At 44.9% G+C, this 14520-nt stretch overlaps 1 protein-coding gene across 1 annotated transcript in view; it reads right to left on the bottom strand.

Annotated features, from left to right (window-relative positions):
- Positions 1-615: 615 nt before the first annotated feature.
- The window catches only part of HS3ST6 (heparan sulfate-glucosamine 3-sulfotransferase 6), a 114616-nt gene continuing 100711 nt past the window's right edge, over positions 616-14520 (bottom strand). Inside the window, exon 2 of the mRNA XM_038420400.2 lies at positions 616-6962. Within this exon, the coding sequence (XP_038276328.1) occupies positions 6344-6962 (619 nt within the window). The 3' untranslated portion in view covers positions 616-6343. The remainder of the gene's footprint in view (positions 6963-14520) is intronic.

The following is a 14520-nucleotide window of genomic DNA, read 5'->3' as shown; positions in this document are numbered from 1 at the left end:
ACTTTATTTTCAGAGATCTTGTGCAGAAAAATATAGTGGTTATTTTTTTTTTTTTGAGTGTGATCAGATTCTGACATATTTTCACCCAGCTTTGTTATCCCAGTGGAGACTGCTTGTACAAGTTTTACAGGTGGTGAGAAAACTCCAGCAAAGGAGAGTGACATCAGACCCAGAGCTCTCTCTCTGTTAACAAAATATAAACACAAAGATGTATCTTCCATATAGGGAAAAGGGGAAAAAATATAATAGCACAATCCAAGCCAAACAATACATCTGATAATTTACGACATTCAAATACATTTCACGCCATACTATGATATTTCCAGAGCCAACTGCTGCATTCTTACTGAGGCAAAACTCCCAGTGGCTCCTGGGGGAGTTTTGCTGGTATTAAGAATATAGCATTTTGGTTTTTCACAATACAAGTTTGATGCCCACAGGCTTATAGGAATTTTAAAAAAAGTGATTGTAAATTAGGGGAAATTGGCCAGTGGGGAAAAAAGAATAGACATTTTGGATTAGATTTTCATAAGTACTCAGTACCCACAATTGAGGACAGATTTTTCTGAGTGTCCCACTTAGACACCCAAAATGAAGAGGTCAACATTTTTTTTCCAAAAGTTCTCAGCACTCATTAGCTCCCATTGGGAGGAATGGGAACTACAGTACGTTGTGCCTTAATGAAAAAGCTGGCTGAAATCTTTAGAAAATCTCGCCCCTAATTTTTCTAAATTTTCTTTTTTAATTAGGCCCATTAGCAAGTGACGACAAAGGCCATTTCTTCTAGGATATATACGAGGCACGTGTTAACACATGATGGGTTCCCCATTCTGTCGCTGAAAGGAACCCACTTGTAACTGGGGAACAATGCGTCACAAAAGTGACCACTGCTCAATCAATGGATTTGATTCTACCAGCCCAATGTAGACTTTGCATCTTGTTTTCACCAGCCGTCGTTAACTGTCCACTGATGGCAAACAGAAGTGAATCATTTGGAATTCCTCTGGCTTTAAGGGTTATCATAGGCTAATGATTCTGCATAAATTGAAATGCTAGCCATACAACTTGATGGATGTTTGAAGCACGTTATGCTTCTCATGCTGGGCACAATGCTTTAGTGTTGTCACAGGATAATGTTGCCTTTGGAACAGTTTAACTGATGGCAGCAATTTGCTAAGATTGTGGTGGCATTTTTCAATATGTTTCAATGGAGAACTCTTAAGAGATAAAGTTGAATTTCAAGCAGCCCCGGTGATATAAAGTAGAGCATTCACTATCCAATCTCCTCTCTAATTCACCATCACTTGGATGCCAATTCTGCCTCTTGCTGCTGCTTTTCTTTCCTTACTGATGAGGTAAGTTCCCTACCCAAAACAGGAAGACCAACATTTTAGGACAAATCAGGCCTATTTATTAATGTTCAATTCATTGTGAAAGTTTAAACGCAGGATATGGAAGATACATCCCCACAGTGTCATAGGCAAGGATGAAATTTTGCTGCCCAGCAAACACATCTAGGGCTGAAGGCAAAGAAAATGAAATGTCAGTGGATTTTCTCTGATCTCAGTCAGCTTTGCAATTTTTCTTTCAGTATACCTGTAACAAAATTCATAGGATTCAAGTAATAGGTTTCAAAGTAACTCCCAGGGGGTGGCAGTAACAAAAAACTGCAGCATTGTGTACGAACCAAAACGACAGAGATTTGTACACACTGGACTGATATATATAATTAAAGTTACATTCCCTTTTAATTGAACTGGCCATTTTAGAGTAGCACAACAAAGATCGTAATGAAGCATTTGGCAAGGCTACCTCCCCGCATTTAGTATATTAGATTGCAAAGCCACTATTCCATGTGGGAACTCTTTCATTGAAAAACCCTGCAGCAGTGGACATAAGTTTGTTTGTATTCAATGATTCTCTTTTGAGAGATCCATGAGATTTCCATCTTGGTTACCTTTCCCCTTCCTACGCGGAACTTCCAGCTTATTGTCCTGGTCTAATGAAGTGCAGACTTCACCTGGACAGCCCCACAAATGGCTCCTCTCGAATGCAATGAATACAAATACTTGACCTCATGAGCCATGGGGCAGCAATTAGTTTAAGCAGGGGGTTTGTGTATCACTTCAAAAGTCTTAATCCATGTGGTCAGCCCTGGCACGGTATTTGCCAGAACCTATTGAGTAGTCTTAATGAGTTTGCAAAGCAAGCTTTCAATACGTTTTGGGTTGCTTCGGATGCTTTAAATGGCATAGTCTATATGGTATTGTGCAGCTTTAGAAAGGCCTAGGCTTTAAAAAAGTATGGCCCCCTTTCACAAGGCAGACAGAAACCATCTTTAGACCCGGGGCCCTTAACGTTTTGCATATCAATATGGCTCTGGCTGAATGTAGCCACTCAGCTGAGAAATAGGATCACTATCAGCATTTCTAGGCTTTCACAGGCACTTGGGAAACTTTAAAGCCCTTCGTGGAGAATAATTTGGTCGAATGTCATGGCTGGAAACAAAACCTAAACAAGCAAAGTGCAGTCCATCATGTGGCGCTGCCAGCGAAAGTGACAACAGGCTCCAGCACTCTGACATCCAACCCTAAGCGGGTTGGTGGAGAGGGCATTTCCATTTCCTCGGACCGCTCACCTTGGCAGGATTTGCACACTTGGGGGAGGGCAATTTTATGAGGTGCTGGGCACCTGCTGTTGGGGCTGAGCACACTCATTTCCCCCTGGCTAGAGGGTGCTCAGCAGCACCTGGGATCAGGCCTCATTTTGGCATGAATTTTCAAAGGGGTGGGGGTAGGGTATGAGGGGAGAAGAGAGAGATTCCTCTGTGGTTTGTACAAAGCTGGACAAAACCAACTATATGAAGCTGTAGAATTACTTCACAGGAAAAGCTACGGAAATGGGGGAAGATGCCATTTACGTGTAGCCTGAACCTCTCTCTGCTTCAATTGTCTCTTCAGGACCATATCCTCAGCTGGCCTGAAATCACTGTAGTTCCACTGAAATCAATGGAACTGCTATGATTTACCCCAGGTGGGGATCTAGCCTTTCAAGCGCCGCACAAAATTAATTCAGATTTTCTTTGTTGTTTAACCTACCACAGCATCTTAACCAGGTACAATGCTGCTACATTGGCTTTAGAAACTGACAGGAATTTAAAGCAGGGCAAAGACAATGCAAATTAGAAGTCATGTCTATTTCCAAGGTATACCAAAAAAAATTCATGTTTCTCTCTCCATCTCTCAATATACAAATAGCTGAGATGTTTGTGTTCAACTTAGACCTGACATTGAGTTGCATCATTTTGAGCATCGTTTGTTGCAGCAGTAAACAGATTGGCCTCCTGTCTGAAACAGACTAAAGCGCTGACCGTTAGCTGTGAGTTTAGAGGCTTTAAGTGCCACCCATAGAAAAGAAATGCCACACTGAAGAGGATGAAGAACAAAGGGGAGCCTCTTATTGTAGAAAAAGCAAAGAAGTGGGAGAAGCTTTAATGACTTGTATTGCAAACCAACTAAAAACACCCCATGTAAAATGCCAGATGCAAAATCAATCTGGAGAATGACTGGAACACTAAGGGACACACTGGAAAGGGCAGAGGCTCTTTGCTTACATTGTATTTGTCAAGGAAAACATGGGCTACCTGAAAGAGTTTAATATTTTTGTTTAACAATGCAGCCGGGATGGTTTGCAACCAGTGGCTTGTGACAACAAACAGCAAGTCAACCCTACGCCTTACAGGATAGCCAGCACTGAGACTATGTTGTACCGGAATCAAATGGATCTATCACATAGAACAAAACCATGCAGGGCCTTGGGGCCCTCCAAAACCATGTAATGAACTACTTAAAAAGACAAACAAGTCACTAATAAGATTATAAAGGTTAACAAAGTGTTTTTTGCCCCTCTTTAATTATGAGAAAACTTGAAACTCATTCCACCGGCCTCCCATGACTGCCCTTTGTGGCTGCAAATCTGGAAACCGATTGGTAGGCATTGGGCTAAAGGTTAGACTTTTTTTTGCTATATGTTCTTTGGCAAAATTGTTCCTGGGAGGGGAGAATATTTGTCCTTACTCTTGGAGGTCTCCAACTTTATCACCTGTGTTGCATGTGATACACAATGCAACCGGATCTGGAATATATTCAGAACTACTGCCGCTATTTGTTTTTATTCTTTCAGACTATTTAAATCAGGAAAAATACACCATTCTCTGGATTTGCTGTTCGACCAGATGTATCAAATGCCAGTCACTGCCCAATCTCAGAAAGGAAGCTCGCCTCAATAAAAATCAACATGAGAGATGCAGAGCCAGCTGCAAAATGGGAAAGAGAAAATGATCAAAGTGCCATTCTGAAAACAGGGACCCAATCCTGCAAGGTACTTGAGCATGTGTCTAAGCTTTAAGCACGTGAGTGGTCCCATTCTATTCAATGAGTGTTTGGACTCAGCTGTTAAGGCCCTGATTCAACAAAGCATTTAACCACCTGCTAAGCTTTAAGCAAGTGCTTAACTCCCATTGAGGTCAATTAGATGCAAGTACCAATTTAAAGCTGACTATGTGCTTAAGACGATTTTGCTTATTAGGGACAGAATTAATATTTCCTTTTATTTCAAACTTTGCCAATTTACAGTTCTTCTGTCCAACCTTGTCATATGCTACTTGACCACCCATGAGGACAAATATTTGGACTGACAAAGTACCAATAATTTTGTATTCTCCTGGGGAAAAGAGCTGGCAAGCAGATTTTGTGGTGTGGCCTAGTAAATTTTTATAACAATTTTGTAGAGCTGCAACTTTTGTCACAATTAAGAACGGGAGATTTTTCTACTTTTTTTTGCCCAGAGTTGTCAGTATTGTATGTTCCTGAAACCACACCAGAATAGAATTTTTAATGCAAACAGTTTAGCCAGAAAAGAACTGTGGGTAAAATCCTGGACAACTGAAGTCAATGGGACTTTTGCCGTTAACTTCAGAGAGGGCCAACATTCTACCCTGTGCATTTAAGACACAATTCTGCCCTCACTGAAGTCCGTGTCAAAACTCCCACTGACTTCTGACGCAGAAGCCTTTAAATAACAATAAATCACCCACAGACAGTTTGTATTTTGTAGATTCATTGTGTCCTGTTTTTTTGCAGATCTGACCGAAACTATCAAACCAGGTAACTGTTTCTAAGGACACCAAACATGACTTAGGTCCAAAATTCAGATAGTCTTTTTTAAAAGGGCTTTTACAAAACTCTAATAAACAGAACATTTTATTTTATTTATTATACATTTTAAGGAAAAAGAGCTTTGGGAAGAGGAAGGCATCTATGTCCTCTTGAAGCATGGGAAACAGAAAACCAAACTTGCAGGGCGTAGGTACTGGAAAGTGAAATTTACTAGAAACACAAAGGCCCAGATCATCAAAGGTATGTTGAGGGGAGTTAGGTGCCTTTGAGGATCTAGGCCAAAATTCACTGGCCCAACTGAGTAAAGCACAAAAAGAAAAACAAATAGCATAAAAAGTAATAGAGAAATAAGATTTTTTTTTTAAACTGGGGCATGCTACTGGCCTCAATAAAGTCAATGACCAAAATTCCATTGATTCCAATGGGAGGAGCAAGATCAGTCTCCTAACATATTATCATCATAAGTCATTAGTGTTTTTAATATACCAGGCCAGACCCTCAGCTGTTGTAAACCAACCTAGCTCCTTTGAAGTCAATGGACCTACATTGCTGTACAGCAGCTTCAAACCTGGCTGCAGTTATTATCTTTACAGTGTCCCTTTGCAAGGAAGGCATCCAAGACCTCAACACAGCACTGGTGTCTGGGGCCCTTTCACCTGCTAATTAAAAGGGTCGGGATGGCTGATGGTGAATATTACAGCACTTTCAGTATGGTCAGAGAAAGAGCAGCATTAGGAGGCCAACTCTGATTTGCAAAGCTTTATTGTGAATCTTAGTGCCTTTGTCACTGTGTGCGCACGCACACACACACACACACACACACACGCACACGCACGCTCTCACCATCTGAAAACCGTTCTGGTTAACATAGATTAACAAGATTTATATGGAAGAATATTTAATCTGATCTGGGGTTGGGGTTTTTTTGTTTGTTTTTCTTTCTTAAATATTTCTCTCTAGTCAGTAAGTGTACATTTCTTTCCAGGAACAGGTCCGTTATAAATTAGAACATGGGAAGTGTCTTCCAAAAGTTTGCCTTGGACACACCTATGCTAGAGTCCCTGGGCAGTTTGGCACACAATGTGCCAAAGGCCCTGTAGGTCTGCTAAGGGGACTAGTTGTCCTCTCTCCACTGTGGCTTAGAAAGCCATTGGCCTGGTGAGATCTCAGTCCCACCCAAAGTCCTGCCCAGTCATCTGATAGAACTTCATGTTGAAGGGTCTGTAAAACTCCTGCAGACGCTGGATCACTTGCCCGTGGATTTTTGGATGAGGTCGCCCTTTGGACTTCCCCAAACAGCGGGGCCGGCTGCTGCCTTCGGGCTTCTTAAGGCAAGGGAAGCCCTTGGTCTCATTGAAATAGAAGTGTTTGTCCGTCACGACTCTCTTGAGACCCAAAAAGTCTTGCACTCGGCCCATCTCCCCAGCCGGGTCACTCACGAGTCTTTCCCCGCTGACAAAGAGGAATTTCGAAAGGGGGAAGTACTGCAGCCAGTTGTCCAGGTGCTTGGCGTAGATGCCGATCCGCACTGCACTCCAGGTGGTGTCGATGAGGCCCGTGCTGACATTCTTGAAGGCCAGAGCCTGGAAGCTGGGGATGGTGGGGTTTTTGGACAGTGTCTGTGTGTAGTCCGAGATGGCCCTGGTGACTGGGTTCCTCACTACCACAATCAGCTTGGTTTCCCTGGACATGTTGTAAATACGTTTGGGGGCCTCCTTGGTCACAAAGTAACTCGGGGTTTTCTCCATCGTGATCTGCCCCTCTACAGTCCGTGGCATCAGGTTCCTGTGGAAAGGAAAGGACAACAGTAATGACTCAAATGGATCTATCCAACTTTGACCCATTAACATCTTCAGTGATTCGCACCAGTGTAAGAACTAGCTGATATTATCAAGTCGTCAGCCCCCACATGGCAAGCCCAATGCACAGGGAAAATCCTTCATCAAAACTCTTTAAAATCCCTACTTAAGCCCTATTGTGTTGTGCTGCCTACGAGCCATTCCCATCAGGCCCTGATTAGGGTTGTGACTTCTATTTTTTTGCCAAACTGTTTCTTTTGTTACGTCCCTCTCCAACAGACCCTGACCTCATTTCCCTGTTTTGTCCACCTCTGGCATGGCTAGACCGTTATCTAGACCGTTAGCTGCCTTGGGCAAGGACTGTCCTCGGTACTTGTCTACACAGTGCTTAGCACAATGGAGTCCTGATCCTTGTCTGGGGTTGCTAGCTGTGACCTCAGTACAGACAGACACACCGAGTGCAAACCCATTGACTACAGCGGGGTTGCATGGGATGTAAGTCAAAGCAGGAACTGGCTTTAGTCTGTAATAGTGCTGACAAAAAGAAAAGTACAGTACGACAATCACATTACTTGTCTTCTCCTGAATTAAGCACACAGGTCAAGGTTCTGATGTCAATGACCTTGGTATAAGATCTGGAGTCACTCTGAGGAGTGTAGACGGGTGGCAAAGGATGATTAGTAGAAGACTTTCTTTTCTAATTAACTGGTGGGACTCCAGAATGGGTCAGCAATGACCACGCCTTCCCTTCCATTTGTACAGCACCTGGCACATTCTGGGCTCTACCAGAAAAAAGTTACATTATAATGGCGAGCAACGATGTTGCCATCTGAGGCCTGTCTGGGCCCTCTCTTGAATGGGTGGAGAGCCAGGTCCAGTTCAGACTGTCCAATTGTCCACAGCCCCAAAGTCATCATCCTTGTTGATACTAATTGGCACCATCGCTGGCATCATCAGCAAAAAAGCTGAGGAAAGGCTGAAATGGCTGGGGAGACCAAACTACTCTCTGACCCCCAGAAACAGTGGCCACAGGTTCTCACACCACAAAAAAGAACCCCTTTTCCTCCTTTTACCTGCCTTCACACACCAGTTTGTTTATTTTAAACTGCCTGCCAGCTAATGAGACCTGGGGAATGGGGGTCCATTTAGACTCTAATGGGCACTTTATTTTCTGGCAGGCTGGACTTGCTCACTTAGAGTCCCTTCCAAGATTTCGCTACCAAAACAAAACAGAATGCTGCGTGCCATGTATTGTCAGGAACTGGCCAGTGTGCATGTGCACGACCGCCCCCTGCTGGAGGGACTCAGAACTGTTCAGCTTTGTATAATAAACCCAAGAGTGCTAACTGGAGCTGGTTGAAAAGAGATCAGTGAAACTTTTCCACTGAAAAATGCCCTTGATTCCAAACCAAAAAGTGTGAATAGTCATTAGCTCAGTGGTTAAAGCACTCATCTGATATGGAGGACCCCGGTTCCAGTCCCCACTCTGCCTCATTCAAAGCAATGACTTTAACCTGGATGCCAGAGTGGGTAGGTATCTTGCTTTGCTGTTTTTGTTTTCTTGTGAAAAAATTCCAAAGGCCTCAGTTTCATTCCGTAACAGAATGAAAACAGATTTCAAAACTTTGAAATTCTTTACAAAATAGATTCACTGCTTTCCAGCCAGCCCCAGGGCTGGCATTTAGGAGAGGTTCTCTGTCAGCTCAAAGGGTAAGGGTCTGTATCTTTGGATCTGAGTTTGGTCACAGTGGAGTTCTGAGCAACAAGGCTGCTCAGCAAGCCTCAAGTCCATGGTGCTCACCTAGTGACGTGATGGATTCGCCATCACTTGTTGGCACTAAGCCAAGCCTGGATGTCTTTCTGCTATGGCTCCAACAGACGTTATGGGCTAAACATAGGTTCTCTAGCCTGTGTGATGCAGGAGGTCAGATTAAACAATTAATATGATCCCGTCTGGCCTTAAAATCCACAAAAGCCCTCAGGGGCCATGGATTGTGTCACTATTACACAGGGCTGACCTCAGAAGAGCTTTCAAAAGAAGCTAGCATCCTTTTTTTGTTTGTTTCTTTAAAGAAAGCTCAGAAGCTAGAAATTAAGACAGGTTTAGAAAAATGCTGAGTTTCCTTCAAAGAAATCTGGAAGGACCTTTCCACATAAAGAATTTCTGGATGGAAATTGTTCTCTCTAAAAGCTCAGGGGGTCACATTGCCACTGGGCATAGCCCCATTGAGTACATCCCCCGTGAATTTGGCCCAGGCTTCTTGAAGAGAAAACCCCAGCTGTGTCAACGATTGATTTCAGATCGACTCCCCCCACAAACCCTTCTCCTTGTCTGAAGCCAAAGGGGCTGCCCTCTTCCTGAGCTGTCAGGCTCAGTTTGGTGCTGTGTAAGTCTCAGACACGGCGAGCAGGCCCACGCTGCTTGGAATTCAGGAGGGAAGAATTATTCAGTCTGTCTGCACAAATATCCTTGCAGGCGGATGAGGGGCTGCACTACGTGAGTTTCTGGGGCTGCTCCGAGGACCATCAGAGCTACTTGAAAATAACGAGAGGAGAGGAGAATAAGGAAAGTGAGAGGAGAGGAGTGTGGGGAACTGGTCTTCAAGGACTTACTCTACAGCACAGTCTTGTAACAGACCTGTCTCTACTGCAAATGTCAAAGAGCGAGAAGCATTACAGCGCAAACTCTTCCCCAATGAGGGTTTATCAGCCAGATGTAGCTACACACTTCGGGCTGCACAGGGAGAAGGGAAAGCTCATTCTGTACCACACTGGTTAGCCCAGTTTGGACAGATTCAACTCTGCTAGGCTGTGCTAGCTCCCCGAGGGGTCAGGGACATGAGGTGACTTCCCATGCCCGCTACTCACTGTCAGCAGCCCAATCAAATTCCCTTTACTAAACGTAAGAACAGCCAGACTGGGTCAGACCAAAGGTCCATCCAGCCCAGTATCCTGTCGTCCGACAGTGGCCAATGCCAGGTGCCCCAGAGGGAGTGAACCTAACAGGTAATGATCAAGCGATCTCTCTTCTGCCATCCATCTCCACCCTCTGACAAACAGAGGCTAGGGACACCATTCCTTACCCGTCCTGGCTAATAGCCATTAATGGACTTAAAGAAGAGACTAAGGTAAAATCTCTCACCTAACCGTGGCCCTATCACAATCCAACAGCCACAAAGCTGTCCACTTTCTCTCTTACTGGAGACGGGTTCTCTCTCTCTCTCTCTCTCTCTCTCTCTCTCTCTGACTCATTCCTCAGCAAATCCAGTCTCAAGCCCTTTAACATAAAAGCAAATTTCTCTTATTGCTGCACCAATAAATATTTATAGTGTTCAACCATTTTTTATTCTTCATTTAGTGAGCTGCAGGTTGTAATTGTAAAGGTTTTTTTTTCGCTCTTGTGTTTTCCTGATTGGAGTTCCCATCACAGTGACGGATGGAGAACTCCTGGCAATGTTACTGTTTAATCAATAGCTGTAAAGAGGCCAGCTGGGATGCTGTCGGACTTGCCAACCGCACAGTGAACTCCTTCTATTAAAAACCGTTCAGTTCCCAATTTTTCATACAAAATGTGTGAGCAAAAATGCAAATAAAACACCAGATTGAGTCCTGCGCATTCCTTTGCTAATTCTCCTGCCACCCACTCCCCTGACCAGCGCTTCCCTCAGGAAGACAGGAAATGCGTGGAATACGCAGCATTTCATTAGACTTGTCCAGTACTCACTCCAAGATGGTTTTTCAACAACATAAGACGCCAGCCATTGTTTAAAAATTCAAATGTGCTTTTAGCACATCCTGTCGTCTCTCTGAAATGTGCTGTGGGGGAACTGAAATTTATAGATGATGATAAACAACCCGGGCAAAATAGCTGGTATGAACTGGTGTGGGAACCTATACCAATTTACACTGCTGCGAATCTGGTCCTGTTTCTATTTTTAGGGCAGCGTGTAAATTTAGGTGGGAGAGGGGAAACGTTTTGTTTGTTCTCACACCCAGCTAATGTTGTAACAGCACAATGTGGAGTTACAATTGTAAGGATTAAAAACAAAGCAGAATTTTGGAAGGGATATAAAACCCCTGCTCAGAGCATAAGTCAAACAGGCTTGGGACTCAGGAACCCTGGCTTCAATTCCTACCTCTGCCATTGGTTTGTTGAGTGACCTTAGGCAAGTTACTTCTATTCCCTGTGCCTCAGTTTCCCCCTCCATAAAAGGGAATAATGATAACCCCCAGGGCTGGATTAACCCATCACAGGGGCCCTAGGCAAACATACTCTTCTGGGCCCCTCTGCTGGCCAGCTAAACTAGATGCTCCCATGGTGTGGCACATTTATATTAACTGTGTCCTGGCCAGCACAGTTGCACTAGTGATCTATTAACCCAAACACATCTGGCTCCCACCACACAGATGTTGCTTAGTTAACTCTCTTTTGTCTGGGTCAGTCAGTGACTGGCTCCTGCTGCCCAGACACTAACCCACATGTCCCACCCACCAGGCTCCTTGGGCCAGCTTCCCCATGTGGGCATTTACTGCAGCTCCCTGTACTGCTAACAGGTCTCAAGGCTGTCGCTGAGTGGGCAGAGCAGAGGGGTCAGAGGTGCTGGAAGTGGGACAAGGCCAGGAAGGCCCACAGTGGGGAGCCCTGGTGCAGGAGTCAGCCCCATGGAAGCTGTGAGAAGCAGCACTGGCCGCCCCACTGGCCATTCAGGTTTGACCCCGGGGCCCTCTGTGATGACAGACGGGAGGCCGGGCCAAATCTAAGCAGGTGGCATTGCACCGGGGCACAGGGGGTCACAGTGCCTCTCGGGTTGGGCCCCTCATGAATTTGGGCCTTAGGTACGTGCCTAGTTTGCCTATGTGTTAATTCACCCCTGAGAGTGCCCTCCTTTGGGAGGTATTTTGAGATCAACAGATGGAAAGTGCTGTGTGACAGTTAGCTGTTGTTACTATATTAACTGATGGGGAGCAGGAAGATACTTTCCCTGGGAGCAGGTTACCCCATAACTGCCTGCTGCAGGCTTTCCTTCACCTTTCTCTGAAGTCATTGCTAAAGAAAGGATATTGGAGTAGATGGACCCTGGTCTGACAGAACATGGCAATTTGTACCCAATGACAATATCCCCCTGAATGGTATTTTATCACTCTCTTCCAATATATATTATTACAGTCCACACTGGCTACACATCAACAAAATTTGCTCAATGTCACTTTGGTCTGGATTCACACAATACCAGTTTCCCAGGTCTGTCAGACTTGTGCAATGATCCAAAAGCTGCAGCTCTCTAGGAAATAGGAACAGCACGGGGATGGCTGGGTGAACCCAGGTGAAGTGATATCTGGGAACCCCTGGGAGCAAATCCCACTGAGCTTCACATGACTCTCCCCCTTACCCTGCCTAGCTGGGATGTGCTGCAAAATAACCGGCTCCCTACAACCGAACCCAACCCTTTGATCACCCCGCCCCGAAGTCGTCTTCTGTCCACATCAGCCGGATGTGAGGTGTAATGCCAAAAGGGGTGCAGCGAGAGGAAGGAAAGAGATTTGGGAGCATGTAGACTTCCTCACTGTGAACACCAGTCTCTTGTCCCATGCAGCGGGGATACTGTCCCAAACACAGGGCTCACAGTCTTGATTATTTCATAGCACCAGGCTGTCTCATTCACCAGTGATATTCTCCTAGTAACAAATAACAGACCAGTCTATGGGGGGACTGCTCAGCCATTCCCAGGCAGGCTGCAAGGAAGGTGGGATACAGATGAACTCAGGAAGGCTTAGGGGAGTCCAGCAATAAGGACAAAAGAATCTGAATGATTTGCTCAGAGCAAAGGGACAGATCCTGAGATCTTACTCCAACAAAACTGAACGGGAGTTTTCCGGAGTCAGGCCTCAGGATCTGCCCCCAACTTAGCTGACTCCAAGGCTAATTAAGTACTATTATTATTAGAATATTTATCATTTATGTCACATAGTAGCATAATGCCCCGTCAGCAATAGGGCCCCTAGTGCACTAGCCTCCAGCTGGCCCCTGCTTATCAGCCTCAGAACTGGTCCCAGTCTACCAGAACGCTCCACACTTTTTCCTTGAGCTTTCGTGAGCTACAGCTCACTTCATCGAAGTGAGCTGTAGCTCACGAAAAGCTTATGCTCTAATAAATTTGTTAGTCTCTAAGGTGCCACAAGTACTCCTTTTCTTTTTGCGAATACAGACTAACACGGCTGCTGCTCTGAAACTTTTTCCTTGGTGAATCATAGAATAATAGAAAGGTAAGGCTGGAAGGGACCTCAAGGGATCATCTAGTCTAGCTCCGGAGTCAACTTCTGACTCCTCCATCACACCTGGTCTTCCAAATGGATCGGTGGGAGCACATTTTTAAAACATCCTTCCTGAATCTGTGACCAAGTGCCCCCACACAACTGAGGGTAGCTGCCTCCCTGGCATACGCCACCACCTGCGCCAGTGCCTGTGGTTGCAATGTGTGGGATCGTGGGCAGGGAAGTGGCTGCGTGGAATTAGGAGTGATTTGGTGCATGAGTGAGAGTGAGGGTCAGCGATTGTGTGTTTGTGTGTGTAACTGTGTGTTGTTTATGATTTGTGTATTTTGTATTTTCCTTTCCAGAGTTGTTTTATTCACTGTTAAGATTAGTGCTGGGTTTTTCCCTGTCAGCAGTCATTTCATTCTGTACCTAACACACCATCTTTGCGGTCTGCACTTGCTGCAGTACTATTGCTGCTCATGCCCTTCACTGACATACATAGTTTTCTGCATGCTGCATTGACTCAGCCATCTATCCCCTGATTTTCGCTTTGGTGTCAGGTTATTCAGAAAAGGACCCCACTTCAGTGGCTAGGCAAGGGGAGACACTGGTGATTAAACACCTACTCTACAAATGTTCAGTCTACCCCCCCCCCCAGCACAACCCTTATTTTTCTTTACAAAGCACCACATGCCAGGTGGCCAAGGGAGCTCACGTGTTCGCCTTTCATCCCATAGGAATTAAGGTCAGACCCACTTTAGAGCAGAGCTGACATGAGTGTTCCCAAGTGGGGGGTGTTTACACCATAGAATCATCCCATAACTCAGCAAACTCTGTGTCAAGGGAAGCAAGGTGCCTTGCTGTTCATGACTAAGGAGCAGCCGCAAAGCTGTGGGGGGGATTAAAAGCACCTGTCCCCATGACAGCTGGATTCACCCAGTGCCCTAAGTTTCAGAAACACTGAAATTCAGTGCATTTCCCCTTATGCATATTGATACACTGAAAACATTGATTGGGCCAGATAGTGCAAATCAGCCTTGTTCCATTGAAGTCAACCCACCATAACGTGCACAACCCAGTCAACTTTCAGAGTAGCAGCCGTGTTAGTCTGTGTTCGCAAAAAGAAAAGGAGTACTTGTGTCACCTTAGAGACTAACAAATTTATTTGAGCATAAGCTTTCGTGAGCTACAGCTCAATGCATCCGATGAAGTGAGCTGTAGCTCACGAAAGCTTATGCTCTAATAAATTTGTTAGTCTCTAAGGTGCCACAAGTACTCCTTTTCTTTTT

Source organism: Dermochelys coriacea, chromosome 10 (genome assembly GCF_009764565.3).
Source record: "Dermochelys coriacea isolate rDerCor1 chromosome 10, rDerCor1.pri.v4, whole genome shotgun sequence".
Lineage (NCBI taxonomy): Eukaryota > Metazoa > Chordata > Testudines > Dermochelyidae > Dermochelys > Dermochelys coriacea.
Note: the sequence above shows the minus strand (reverse complement) of the source record. Positions and strands in the feature narration are given on the sequence as shown.